At 42.0% G+C, this 15,249-nt stretch overlaps 1 protein-coding gene across 1 annotated transcript in view; it reads right to left on the reverse strand.

Annotated features, from left to right (window-relative positions):
- Positions 1 to 15,022, reverse strand: part of ZCCHC8 (zinc finger CCHC-type containing 8) — a 26,491-nt gene extending 11,469 nt beyond the window's left edge. Inside the window, exons 1-7 of the mRNA XM_072600592.1 lie at positions 12,467 to 15,022; positions 6,239 to 6,279; positions 4,634 to 4,708; positions 4,110 to 4,215; positions 2,395 to 2,472; positions 365 to 468; positions 175 to 240 (exon numbers count right to left, since the gene is read on the reverse strand). Coding sequence (XP_072456693.1) covers positions 175 to 240; positions 365 to 468; positions 2,395 to 2,472; positions 4,110 to 4,215; positions 4,634 to 4,708; positions 6,239 to 6,279; positions 12,467 to 12,715 — 719 coding nt within the window. The 5' untranslated portion in view covers positions 12,716 to 15,022. The remainder of the gene's footprint in view (positions 1 to 174; positions 241 to 364; positions 469 to 2,394; positions 2,473 to 4,109; positions 4,216 to 4,633; positions 4,709 to 6,238; positions 6,280 to 12,466) is intronic.
- Positions 15,023 to 15,249: the final 227 nt, after the last annotated feature.

Raw genomic sequence — 15,249 nt, forward strand, 5'->3', positions numbered from 1 at the left:
TCTGACCATTAACGGGAGTAGCATTCACATCACCTTTGATCCATCCTCAGTAAGACTCAATTAGTCATTTATTACCCAGGAACACAAGGGATAAGTATAATACATACTTTTCAAGCTAAGGGATTTGGAGGGTTCAATATACAACAAAAAGGAAGAAAGGTGCTCAGCACAAACCTTTTTGCCTTTACTTGTATTTCTTGCCCTTCTAGAGAAACAATCTGGCTGAAGACTTGCTGGTACCTTGAGTGGATTTTATTAAGGAATAGTTATACGGTGACATTTGTTATTTCTAAATCAAAGATGCCCTTAGAGCAGAAGTGACGCAAGTTGTATAAACTTTCCTTCATTTCACTGAGTAGGATACTTGGGTATCTCCCATCCTTCAGAAAGCTGAGGGTTTTCGTTTAGTAGAGGCTGCCCCAATTTATCAAGGCAAAAATTGGTAAAATAGAGGACACTTCCTACAACCTGTGGAAAAACAAGTCAGAAAAAGTGCTACTTAAGTAGAAATAGTAAGTATGTAGATGAATGAATAACCTAAGAATACGAAACTGAACTTTAAAAAATACATTTTATTTTCTCTAAAAGGCCCAGAAGTCCACGTCCTATCTGGTGAACCAGCTTTCACTATGTTAAGTAAAAGCTCGTGTCCAGATTTCCCCACCTTGTGGGAAGGTGTTGTTTCAGAGCCCTTATGGGGATTCATGAGTAGTAGAATCAGTGAATCTCAGGGTGGGAAGTATCCCCTTAGAGAATCAGACTGGTATAATTTCCCATCGTTGCAGGAATCCCTTTGATTAGGTCACTCACAGGGAGTCACCAAGCTTCTCCTGAACACTTCCAGTGATACTGATCTCACCAGCACTTCATGAAGCATCCCCTTCTACTTCTGGACAGCCCTGTTACTACTGGTATTACAATGATAACAAAGTTTTATTCCTTATGAGACTGAATCCTGCCTCATTCTAACTAAAAGTCCTAGTTCTGTCTTCATGAGCAACACAGCATGTCTTTATTATCTATACCTTAGAACACAAAAGTCTTTCAAATACTTGAAGATCACCACTATCTCTCCCCAGATCTCATCACCAAGTCTTCTCTTCTCCAAAACAAACGACTCCAATTATTTCCACAGCAGAGCAGGATTCCCATGCCCACTGCCCCTTTGGTTGTATGACTTAAGGTGTCACTCCAGGTGGTTAATGTCATTCTCAAAACTTGGCACAAAGAAATGAATAAAATTCTCCAACTGTAGACTGAATAGAGGCAGAGTATAATGGAACTGTAACTTCCTATGATCTGGATGCTAGACTCTTATTGGTTTTCTTAAGTAATCATGTCACATCTGGACAAAGAAAGCTCTGACTTAGTTTCCAACCAAGTAAAGCCAACAGATCTTTTGGTATGAACAGTTTTTAATCCCCCTCTGTCCTAGTTCTCTACTGGTGCAGTTAACTTTCAACAACCTAAATGCAGTAGTCACATCTATCCTTATTAGAGGGAATAACTAAACAGTAATTGTTTCTCTTTTACTAAGGAACCCTGAGGGTCTTCCCCTCCCAGTCTGATTTTTTTTTTTGATTGAAGGGGCCATCCCTTGAGTAACTTAAAGAAGCCTATTCATTGAATGGGTGTATCTCACTCAAAGTGAGAATGTGATAAAACCTTAGGCTGAAAAGGCTAGGGTCTCCCATGGCATCCTGGGTCATCCCAGTCATGCTGATGAATATCTGGCCAATGGACTCAGATGGCTCAGGAGAAGAAAGTGAGGCTGGTGACCTTGTACAGCCCTCCCTGACTCAAATCAAAGCCAACTGCAAGTCATGTCATCATCTTGATGTCACGGTCCTCTTTCAGAACAAAGGACAAAGACAAAAACAACAACAGTTAGATGTCACTGTGCTAGCCTGACATTCTCCAAATCTTGATTGCATCAATTTACTCAGCTTCATGTCACCTGCAATTCCAAAAAGCACACTTAAATACGTATTTGTCAAGCCACTAACCTAACCAAAAAAAGGGCCGAGTCCTCTCAGGGCTTCCTGAACTGTGGGTCGCGACTCCATATGGGGTAGAGACCCACAATTCAAGAAGTGCTGAAGGGACTGTGAGTGGAAAAAGTTTAAGAAGCCCTGAGGGTCTAAATGATGCCTATACTATGCCTTACCTAAAGGATATAGTTTAATAGTTCTATAAAATTAATTAGGTGTCTAGTATGTCTCAGTTCCAAAAGATTTTACACTCTGGAAAATATTAAGGCACTTTTAGAAATCATTTTATGAAAACTGAGTCACATAACTATCAAAAATATTATTATATTAAATTCTTCATGATTAACAGAAAAACATCTGCAAAAAAAATAACATAAAATATAAAAAAACTAAAATAACTTACACTAAAAGCTTCTTTAATTTTTTTTACTGCTTTTGATTTTTTCACTTTACGATCCTCTTCCAACACAATACTGGAAGGCTAATACAGAGAGAGAAAAAAACAAATTTCACAATAAGGTGCCTGATTTTAATGAGTACCAAATTCTAAGATGCAAATGTTAGAAGACATATTCCTTACGTTATATATTCAAAATATACCATTGAGTACAACTCAATATGTATAATCATATTCTGACATACTATATTCATTTCCATAGATAGGAATGTTGATGCAAAAGGACAGATTTCACCAATGGGTTAATAAGAAAACAGCAGGTAAATAAAGTGCAATGGTCTTTAAAGAAATAATAATCTATTTGAATCCTATTTTAATGGGTGGTAATTTGGAGACTGATTTGGATGGATCAGATTGAGTCAAACAAGTACATTTACCACAGATTAGACAAAAAAACTAAAACGACTCTAACTTTTACCCCCAAAAAACTGTACTGTACAATAATAACTGATTTTCACAATGACCCTGAGTCACTGCAAATTATAATCTGCTTTCTGACTCAATGAAACATTAAATGATTATTGCTCTGGTGTTCTTTGAAGTTTCTTAAAGCAGTATGGTAGGATAAATAGCTAAACTGCTAAATGCATAATTTACACTGGAGTGACTTTGAGCTTCACATTTAACAACAGCTCTCATTCAAGAAAGGAAAATTTATCAGATTACTTTATGTGTGCAGTAAATTAAGTGCCACTCACATTTTTTTAAATTAAAAACATAGCTAGTGTTGTAGCCCTGTCTTAGTAGACAAGAGACAAAAACAAAAATCTTAATCCCGGCCTTTAGCAGCCCCAGCAGGAGCAGCCAAGGGTCCTCTAAGCCAGTCACATAGAGGCTTTACAGGGACTGTGAAAGCAAGCCGAGGATGACTGAAGAGTGACTTAAAGTGTATGCTGTATACAGTTTTTTGAAATGGTGGTAGGGGAGGAATGAGATCTGTTGTATAACTTTTAGTTGTCAAAATATCAGCTGAGTGGATTGAAAAGGTCTTCTAAGCTGTCTAGTTTAAACTATATTTATTACTTGATCCTAAGTTCCTACTGTGGCCAGATGTCACACTAGGCAGTTTAGGGTCAATTAATAGGATGAAAGAACTTAGAGGTGGAAGAGGCCATAGAGATACCATCTGGATCAACATCTATTAAACACTGAGATGGAGAAACTAAGGCCAAAGAGGGAAATCCAACAACTGAACATCACAAAGAAATTAACAGGCAAGAACTGAAATCCAAGTTAAATTCTATTAATTTTTCAATTTCAAATTCAGTCATTTTTCCACTCTTTATACAATTATAACTGTAAATTCATACGATCTTGCACACACTTAGATGTACCTGTTACAGGGGGGAAAGAAAGCAACAGTCTAGATATCAGAAGACCCTGATCTTGAGAATTCTTTCCCACTTCTGGGGCCTTGATCTTAGACGCTCTCTTTCCTTTCTAGGTTCCCCTCCCCTAACCCAGCTCCTTGATCTTAGACCCACTCACCCCCTTCCTCCTTAGTGGTCCCATTTTCTTAATCTGTAAAATAATAGTCTGATAACAAGTTGGATGGTAAATAGGCAGACCTCTGATTAGAGGACAGCAAAGGATAATGAAAGGACACTGGATCTGGAATCAGCAGAACACAGTATTTAAAGAGCCTCTGACACGGGGCATACCTGGGGTAGCACATTAAAGGCAGTCCTCTCAATATCAACTTTCTTCTGCTCTTCATATCGTTTTACTAAATTAGAAACAAATTCCTCAATTTCTTGATGATATTGCCTGTAGAAGGAGAGAAACTACATAAATACAACATCTCAAGGATTAAGCATTTAATAAAAATGTAATATTCTGCACACTTTAAAAAAAAGTCTACCAAATAACTTATCTTCATAAAGCTACATATAAATCTGGAAAATTTACAAAATTACTAATGGCTTAAAGAATTGGCAACAACTTTTGTTCAAAATAGTTCCACTTTAGTTTTTAGAAATTATTTCACAAAAAGGGAAAAACTGAGTTAAAGGAGAAAGTATACAATTAAACCTAAGTAATTTCCCTTCCAGAGTATTTTCAACAATGAAAGAAATACTTTATTATGAAAGCAACACTTTCACAAAAGCCCAGCTAATAGTTTTAATGACATATATATATATGTATATATATATATGAAGTTACTATGTTCTTAAAGGTTACTTACTTTGAAATAACATTGTTCATAAATAAAATTTGTAGCAAGGGTCCATCTAATTTAGAATTGTTCACTAAAATCCCACTAAAAGAAAAATTAGAACATATTATTATAGTTGATATTACAGGATCATTTGTCATCATATATAATAACATTGTATGCATACAATTAGGCATAGTCTAATACTACAGGTCACAAGGCCTCATTTTATACAAACAAGTTCCATATACCTAAAGAAATAACAACCTACATTTTGGCTAAATCTAGCTGCTTGATATAAATAAGTGCTAGAAAATTTAGTTGTAAAGTGAATTTAATTTTTCCACTGAATTCCAATGTAAAATAAGAGACATATTACACTGGGGGAAAAATTGAGCCCCAGGATATTATAAAACTGGCTTAAAACACAGAAAACAATTTCATATTATCTATTTGAAAAAGATGCTTCACCAGAGTTAACCAAAGTACTCAAGACAGTATGACTATTTTGACTGCGTTTTGACCAACTCAACAAACTCTAACAACTTTCCAGCTCCTAATTTAATGGTTTATTTGCTTATACACTAGTAGTTTCCTTAGTAGAAATATAAACCTAGAAAAAATGTTCATTTTGAACTTGGCAAAATTCTTTATCACTGTCATCCAGTAAATATGTCCTATCTTGGAAATGGGATAGGGCTGAGTGCAAGGAATCAGGCTAGAACACTCTTCTACATCAATCTGGACCAACCGCTGTCCCTCATAACTTGGACTGTTTTTGAATCACAAAAACACAGTATTATTGTTAAGCTTCTTGTGAAGGATAAATAAAATGTTTAAGATCTGGTGATTACATTATAACTAGGCTATTAGTCTCCTAAAATAACTATCCAACAGTTGTATAGAAAAATCTATTTATGCCAATCACTGTATATAATCAGAACTTCCAAACCAGAGTCAAATCAAATGCTTCTGAGGATTTAAGTATTTTTTTACTTTTAAGTATAAGATTTCATTAAGAAGGCCACTGTAAGTTAAATCATGCAGTTGTGAGTCTTTTAGACTCAAGATTGAAGGGCAGAAACCCATGAGCCTTTACCAATCTTTGCAGTTAGGCAGTATGCCCATTATCCTCTTTTACAAAAGATTTGCCCCAGTCTGCCTCTACTTTCCATTACACAGTGCTGCTCCCTCTATCTTGGGCTGTTTACATCTGTGTGCCTCTGAACTCCTTTCAGAAGGGGCAGACATATATTTTAAGTAAACTAGCCAAACAGTGGACTACTTAACTCAACAAAGATTTATTAAGCACATACTAAGAACTGGTGAGGTGCTGGGTGAGATACAAAGCTTAGACAAAAAGTTTGGCTCAACAAGCTGCGTAACAGCTTGTCTGTTCTGTTCAAATTGTTCTTAATACTATTTAACAAATGTTTTCCAGAGTCACAACAGATTAGTAAGAATGTAGGTAAAAGAATTAGAAAATCTGGCAAATTCAGATCAACTATATTAATTTTTCTAAAATTCTAGGAAGTCTGGAAAAACAAAAGGCATAAAATTTTAAAAAACAACATTATTTCTACGAAGTCATGCTTGTTAACGTGTTAAACTAAGGTTTATTCCATGATTTCGTACCTTGGTCGAGACAGAACGCTGAGTTTTCTTTTCAGTTCTTGATGTTAATTATTTGTTAAGGAATACAAATTAAATCTTTACGGTCGGTCTGCGGCGCTAGCACAACCACAAACCCACAGACATCAGCCAGAATACTCGATGCTACTGTAGCTCATACAGCAGGCACTCCCCCAAACTGTACACACTTTCTGTGAGCAAGTCGATAACTTCATTAAGCACTAGGGTGAAAGATGAAAAATCACAGTCCTTGCCCTCAAGGAGCTTATTAGCAGGATCAGAATCTGTGGGCTGACAGGGTGGGAGAGGGCCAGTGCAAAGCACTCTAAGAGTCTGGTAAACCACAAACCTCTTCATCTTCAAAACTTTGCTGAGCTACTCCTGAGCATATTCCCTTCCAACGAATTCTTGGACAGAGTGGTTAAGAGACTCATATCCCCCTCCAACCCATACTCCAAGTCACATCTATAATCAGACAGAACCAAATGGCTCAAACAGGTGAAGATGGGTTGAACCAAATCACACGCACAAAAAGGGCTTGATCGGTGTTTGGGGAGGGAGATGTCACATGTAAAGGAAAACATGAAGTGATATATGAGTGCTCTGGTTATTTCCAATAGAAACCAAGTCCCTATCAATTACTTTAAAGAGCACAGCTTACAAGAGCCACAAAACAAGGACAACACAGACCAGGAAGACATAGCTATCATTTAGAGGAATAATAAATATCTTATTTAGAGTTTGGAAAAAGTACTGGAGGAAAATTCCATTCACTTCGGCACTTTTTAAAATCAGGAGATGCACTTTCACGAATCAGGGATCTTCTCAAATAGGAAGAATGCTTTAAAATTTATCTCTACTTTTATTTAGATGATATATGTGTGTAGGTATACAAATGTACATATACACAAACACATACACATATCAGAAGAGCTTATTCTTTGCAATTTATCACAATGAAACCGCTAGTCCTCTAAAAAAAATAGTTCAGGAGACCATGATCCCCTTCAATAAACATTTATTAAGGACTTAGGTAAAAAGTGCTTTGTATCTTCCCATACAAACATATAAACACAGCAAGAATGCCTTCTACATTATTTCTTTCAAAAACAAGTTTTATTGAGGTTTTTCTTTTTTTACATCACTGTCATTTACCAATGAGCTTCTGCTCCTAAGAACCTTCCCTTGTAAAAAGCAAAACAAACCAACATACTTGGACAGATGTGATGACGCATACCTCACAGGACCCATAGACCACCACTGCTTTGCTAAAAGGAGAGCCATTTCACAATGAGTCCTCCAGTCAAGAATGATCAGAGTTGAAACAGACAGAAAGAACTTTCTTTCTGCTATTACTCTATGCCAGAAACAGTGCTAAGTGCTGGGAGTAGAAACACAAGTAAACCAGAGTCCCTGCCTTCAAGGTACTTACCATCTAAAAAGGATAAACAACATATAGCAGTGAAAAGGCAGCTGGAGGAGGCAGCATGGGGTGGTATTGGTCAGGAAGGATATCTCTCAAAGTTATTTTTCCCTTTATTTTCCTACAGTCACTATTTACCTCCAGGTCACATAACTCTCACAACTTGTCAGCAAAGAAAAAACAAATAAAAAGGACAATGGATCATCAATTAAAAGCTGAAGAGCAAACTGAGGTGTACTGAAGTCCTTCCCTCCCTTCAAAAGCAAACTCCCCAGCCCTTTCCTTCCTGAGATGCCATCCTACCAGCTGCTCAGTGTCTGCCTGGCCACACCTTTAAGTCACCTGCCCCTGTGCAGACCCCCACTGGACTGTCCCTCAACTCTGCCTGTCATGATCTCCCTCTCCCTTCAAGGCTCAGGTCCAGGGGCCAAGTCATTCCTGACTTGCACAAGTCACATGCTCTCAGACAGCATAAGGCTAATCATTTTTCTGTTCTTTCGGTACACTGAGCACTCAGCATCAGGTAAGCTAATGTTGGCTAAATCACCACTATCCACAAGGGTTGATTAAGGGCAAGAGACAAGTGCACCCGGGGTACAAAGACAAAAAGGAAATGACAAGCTACTGAGGGAAACAGAGTATCCACAGAAGTAGATACAAAATATATGCAAAGGATTCAATATACTGGAGGAGAGGAGCTTGAGCTGAGCCTTGGAGGAAGACAGGGATTCTAAGAGGTGGAAGGAGAAGGGGCACACTCTAGACAGGGAATGTCCAGTAATGGGACTGAAAGGGGGAGGGGAGTTTGATTTTGGTTTTTTTTAGACTGGGACTTCCCACATCAACAGGGCTAGAAGTGCAGGGGCTGCATGAGGAAGGGCCTGATCTCATTCTGAATGCAGTGGGAACTTAGCCTGCTGCTTCCAACCTGGGCAGCTTCCTCCTCAGGCCCCTGCTCCCATCAATGGCAAACTTAGTGGGAACACCAGGTACCCAGTGAGCTCCAGGCCAGCAGAGATAACAGGTGATCTCTGCTTGGACCACAGGACATCAGCCCATGTTGATGCAGTGACTGGGTGGGAGGTCACCATGCTCCAGCTAATAAGTCACTTCCAGACCATAACACCAACATTCTAGTCATCTTCCTTAATCCCTCTCACTGTCCTCTGGGACCAAAGGCTCTGATAAGTTTTTCCTCCTGTAATTTTCCTGGTCATTTCCAAGTCCACCATACTAACTGCCCTCACCCCCTTTCCAGCCTCCTTTTATGTCTTTCTCATTCAGAAATTGAGGGCAGAGAGGGCATCCTGTTGGCTGGCATTAGTATCACCAGAGCCTAGTACAGTGCCTGACACATAGCATATGTTTTAAAAATGTTTTATTGTTCATTGATTTATCAAGTGTCTAATGCTGCAAAAAAGGAGAAGGAAGATCCTTCCCATCCAGTTGCCTGGCCCCTAGGTAGGAGCTTAATATATGCTGAATGATATTCCCCTTTCCTGCCCTGGTCAGCTAGCTACTAAGGGCAGAAAAGCCAACCTTTCACATTTCTGTAGTCTGGGGTCACTCCCATCCACAGTCCACTTTCACTCCTTTTTCACATACTGTATTTCAGAAAATCCATGGTAAATCTGTTAGCTAACTTCACCTGGGCCCTCACCACAGCAAGGCTCTTTGACATTTCCCTAGTGGATATGCTATCCCACAGGCTGCTGCAACCTTGTTCATCTCTCTGCAAGCCTCCCCACTACCTCCTTTCCTCTATGCTCTCAGCTAAGAACCATATACTTGACTAGAAAAAAACAGACTGTTGAGAATCTCCCTTCTCCCCCATTTCACACCATTCATGGTCTCACATGAAGAGGTGGCCCTTCTCCTTGCCGAGGCAAACCCTTCTATGTGCAGAGTGACGCCACCCCTTCCCATCTTCTCCAGGAGACTGCCCTGTTATCCTTCCTACATTCTCTACTCTTCTATCTTTCCCTCTCTACCGGCTGCTTCCAGAGCTAACAGACACACTCGTATCTCCCTCAACCTTAAAAATCCCTCCCTCAATCTGTCCATCCCCACTATCTATCATCCCTATCTCCCCTCCTCTTCACATTTAAACTCAGGCCTTCTGCCATCTGGGTCTCCCTCTTCTCTCAATTTTAGACTCTGCAATCTGGCTTCTTGCCTTACCATTCAACAGCTCTCTCCAAAGTTACCAGGGATCTAATTGCTCAATTCAATGACCTTTTCTCAGTCCTCTCTGCTCTCTCCTGGCTCTCCTCCTTCTCAGGCCAGTCTGCTGGAATTTCATTCAGGTCACCTCCAGCAACAATAGGTGTCCCAGCAGACTCTCCTGGCCCCAGTCCTCTTTTACACACTCTCATCCTTGGTGATCTCTCATCAGCTCCTATGGGTTTAGCTGTCATCTCTACGAAGATGATTCCCAGAGCCTATGTTTCTAGTTCTAAGCTCCAATCCCCCATCACCAATTTGCCTTTTGACTGTAAAAATCTGAAATTCAACATACTCACACCAGAACTCATTATCTTTTTCCTTCAATCTTATTTACAGTCCAGGGCATCACCATCCTCCTTACCTTGGCTCCTCATTCTCAATTTTCTCATGTATTCACTCCATGTCCAAATCTCATTTCTACTCACATTTCTTGTTCGTGTCCCTTTCTCTATACTCATAAAGCCACCACCCTAGTTTATACCCTCATCATTTCATACATGGCACTAGCACAAAAACTCTTCTAACTAATCTCTTGGCCCCTCAAGTCTCTCTCCACTCCAACCCATCCTCCTGTTAAGCTGCCAAAGTGATTTTCCTAAAGCACAGGTCTAACCATGTGATCCTCACCTATTTCATAAACTCCTGTGGTTCCCTATTACTTCCAGGATCAAATATAAAATACTGTTTAGTATTTAGAGTCCTTGACATAGAAGGCACTAAATAAACATACATATGCAGAACTGAACTGACTACTTCTGAGCAAGCTACAAGAGAAAAAATATTATTTAGATAGACTCTTATCTGTCCTCATTAAGCCTCTAGGCAAGTAGAAAAACAAATGTACTTCGGTGTGTTCTGAGCACTGCGGTGCCTATCCTGTACTAGTCATTGAGGATACAAAAACAAACCCACCCCCCACCCCACCCCCAAACCATCTTTGTTATCAGGTGGATTCTGCCAGACACAGTGCCTGCACCTTCCAGTCTGGGAGAAAAACCACCACATGACCCCACACAAATAACCAGACCATCAAACAGGGAGACAACATGGAAACAACAGCATACAAATAACGTATGTATTTTTAGCATCTACATTTTTGTGAATCTAGGGTGGTTTTTTTTTTTCAGTCTGTGCATTCACATTTTCTGGCACAGATCGAGCACTTAAATGTTTGTTGAAAGACAAAAGGTATTTCCCGCCCTCAAGGAAGCCCCTAGTCTAATGAGACAAAATGCAAACAAAAATATACAAATCAAGCCATACGCAGAAAAAATAGGAAGTAATCAGAAAGAAGGCACCAGAATTAAGGGGAAGAGTTAGAAAAGGCTTTCTGTAGAAGATGATATTTTAGCTGGGACTTAAAGGAATCCAAGGAAGTCACAGGAGGCAGAGATGAGGCGGGATAGCATTCCAAGTTATGGGGGACAGAGAAAATGCCTGGAGAGAAGGGAGTGTCTTGTTCATGGGATAACCAGGGGCATTATTTACTCATCTCAATACTCTTTCTTCCCCCTCCCCTTCCATCCCCCAGTAACACATTAAACTTCAGGAAGGCAGGGACTCTTCTGGTTTTTGTGTCCCCAGTATTTAATAAATGCTTGATAACTGAATCTACTTATCTTCATATCTACAGATGGTCTCCCCGTGAGGAGAACTGGAAGGGAAGGGCTGATTCCTCTCTGTTACCCTAGTGCCTGGCACACAGCAGGGCTTAATCATTGCTTGCTGATTAGCTAATACTCATCAGCTTAAATGTTTTCTCCCTCTTGCTCCAAAATAAATAAATAAATAAAAGATGTTGCTCTGAAGGGCAAGGGCATCGAAAGTCGGTCAATAAACATTTATTATGTATCCCCGGAGATACAAAGAAAGGCAAAAGACAATCCCAGCCCTCGAAGAGCTCAATCGAAGGGGGGCTCCCCGCAGATAACGCGCACACAGCTATGCAGGAAAAAGCTACAGATGGGACAAACTGGAAATAATCAAGAGAGCTTAATAACCGTCTGACTGCGGGGCACTCAACTGGCTTACTTTCTCTTTCTATCCTTCCCACCCTTTCAATGAGCTAGACGGCCGGGGGATGGAGGGGGGAAGCGTCCTGGGGTCCCAAATAACCGATACTTGTCTGCCAACTCATTTTCCCTCTCCAGGAACGCCCAGGGCAGCGGCAGGGCAGGAGGGGCACCCAGAAAGCCTCGACAAAGGCACTCCGCTTACCCGTGGCGTCCCCTCCGGGCACCACCTGAGCAGTTGGGGCGCAGGAGGGGCACCCCCAGTGCCAGGCACCCAGCAGGCTGCTAGACTCCTCGCTCCTTCGCGTTCACGTGGTCTGCCCTGCGGGCACTTTAGCCAGCGGGGCGGCCGGGAGCGCTGACAGCCCGCGGGGACGTCCCCGGGCACCTCCCTCGCGCGCCACCCAGGACGAGGGCAGGCGCGGCCCCTCGGGCGCCAGCTCCGAACCCGGGCGGGAAGGGCGAGCGGGCCTGACGTCACCGGGCCCCCCAGCCCTCCCCGGGCGCGCTCCCCGGCCCGCCGTGGGGCCGCGAGTCCGGGCCCCGCCACGGACGACCCGCCGGAAGGATATTCTCGGCGCGGAGCTGCTCGATGGTCTCCTCGGATCGCCGCAGCCGCTCGCGCAGCTCCTCGTCCTCGACGCCGTTCGCCGCCGCCTCCGCTTGCTGCGTGTCGCCCTCCTCCCCCTCGTCCGCCGCCATCGCCGCCGTGCCCTCCTCCGCCCCGAATCGGACGTGAACCGGCTCTCTGGGCCCCTCGTCGTCCCCGCCGAAAGCCTCGAACAGCTCCCGGTCGCCAAAGTCTACCTCGGCCGCCATCTTGGCGCTCTAGGAGAGACGGGAGAAGGGGCGGGGCGACGGGAAAGAGCGGACGGTTTCCCAGAACGGCCAGCTTCGAGACGACCTGTCTAAACTAGCCAACCGGACTACAACTCCCAGAAGGCAATAGTCTACCCAAGGCGAGAGCGGAGACGGTTCGGGCGCCAGGCATGCCGGGACTTGTGGTTTTACACAGTGCAGAGAGGATGGGCTGGGGTGGGAAGGAATCTGGGTGCTCATTGTTCGCATTGCATACCGGGATTGGTTCGGGTCGGAGGAGGCTCGGAAATCCCGGAATCCAGGCGTTGTGCGCAGGCGCGCGTTGGGAAGGCGGATTCGGAGAGGTCTTCTTGGAACGCGAGGCTGAAGGAGAAAGTTCCGAACGCCGGCGGAACAGGACCGTAGAACCGCAGAAGGGATGGGAAGGGAGTGGTTAAATAATTTAAGTCGGGGTTCTTGAGTCTGGCGTAGTAAAACTGTTTTCACAGCATTTTAAGAGCCGTATTTTAATGTGATGGATTTCCTTTGCGGTTCTGTGTATTTTTACTTTGTGCATCTTAAATACATAATTCTGAGAAGGGGTCCCCAAGCTTCAGCAGACCGCCAGAGGGGTGCTGGACGCCCCTGATTTCAACGGCAGTACATCTTAAGCAAGCGTATCTGTCCATGCATTCCCATGGTTTTTTTCCTTGAGACGGATACAGCTGCTTTCTTTTAAAATGTTATCGTTACGTTCAGTTTTTAACATCACCTTTATTTCCCAATAAAAACCATCTTGGGCGTAGCTGGAAGCCGTACAGTGAGCTCCACCCCTCCTCCTCCACTCTAGAAAACCCACCAGACGGAATTCTGATGGGAAATCCCAGGTAAAGTCCAGAAGTCCAAGCCTACGTAGGCAGATAGGTCTGTCTGTGCACTCTGGAGATAAGGTCTTCATGGAGGAAGTATTGCAGCTTGAGAGCTGTGCGAAGGAGGAAGAGGAAGTCCCGTATCCTTCAACACGGACAGATACCAACGTAGTAGCTTGGTTGCCCAGAATTCTGGGTCCCGGATCTAGGTAAAACTGAGATGGGGAATTTGTCCCCCACCGACTACTCCCCAGCATAGGTCCTGGGCTGTAAATAATAAGGTAGGAATTCCAGGACAAGGGACAAAGTGCAGTTCTGTCACTGAAATTGGTAAGAGTTACCCAGCTGCTTGATAGTTGCAGAATCCAACATCCACCTACTGTTGCTTAGACCCAAACCCAGGCAAGAACTTGGAGAGCTCTAATCAGAGTGATAGCAATCAGACTTTACCCTGGATCATACCATGTCGGAAGCTTGGTCCCCCAGCCTGAGCAATCTTTGAGATCCTGGAACAACATAACAATTTGTAAACCAAAAAGGGAGCAAAAGAGCTAGTTCAGATCTCCCCCATGGAAATGGCACAAAGCCTGATCCTAACATCAAGTCTGAAGTCAAAAGTAGGCTGGAAGAATGAGCAAACAAACAAACTCCCATCATCAAAAGCTGTTACGGTGAGAGGAATGCTGGAGACACAAACCCAGCAGGGAATGCCTTTAAAACAACTACAAGCAAAATCTCAAAGGAAAACACAGCATAGGCACAAATCAACTAAGATGCTTAGATGAATGAGCTTTTTTTTAAAGTTCAAAGCATTTGTCAATGCAATGAGATTACAAGAGGAAAAAAATGGAAAAGAAATGAGAACTATGAAAGAAAGATTTGGAAAAAGAATCAACAGTTTAGCACAGGAGATATAAAAACTTTGCTCAAGCAACAAACTCCCTGAAAACTCAAATGAAGCATATGGAACCCAATGACTCCACGTCAAAATAATAAAGAATAAAAAAAAGTCGAGACTAAAAAAAGTGGAAGAAAATTTAAGGTTTCTTGCAGCATTAACAACTGAACAGACTGAGAAGAAATAAAGAATGATCAGATTACATGAATGCTGTGAGCAAAAATGAGACTAGACATGACATTTCAGGAATTCTTAGATCTGGCCAGATCTCTTAAAACGTGGAGACAAAGTGAAAATACAATCTACTGATCACTTTCTGAAATAAACCCACAAATGAAAACTTTCAAAGAACATTATAGCCAAAATTCAGGTCTTTCAAGTGAAAATAAAAAAGGTCAAAGCAAAGAAAAGGTATAAGCTGCCAGAAAGAAACATTCAAGTACAATAGACAATCCAGATCACACATGATATAGCAGCCATCTCCCGAAAGGAGTAGAGATCATGTAATATCATATTCCAGAATGCAAAGCATGCAGGTTCACAACCAAGAATAATTTACCCAGCAAAAGTGAATATAATCCTGAGGTAGGGGAAGGGAGAGAAGTGGATCTTTAATAAAATAGAAGACTTCCAAGCATTCTTGATGAAAAGATGAGCTGTGCAGAAATCCTGAGGTTCAGATACAAGAATTAAAAAGAAACATAAGGTAAACATGGACAATGATACAGAACTGAAGGATAAACTGCCTTCCAATATGGAGATACATATGCTCCTACTGCATCTTATCA

This window comes from Notamacropus eugenii, chromosome 4, assembly GCF_028372415.1.
Source record: "Notamacropus eugenii isolate mMacEug1 chromosome 4, mMacEug1.pri_v2, whole genome shotgun sequence".
NCBI classification, from domain to species: Eukaryota; Metazoa; Chordata; class Mammalia; order Diprotodontia; family Macropodidae; genus Notamacropus; species Notamacropus eugenii.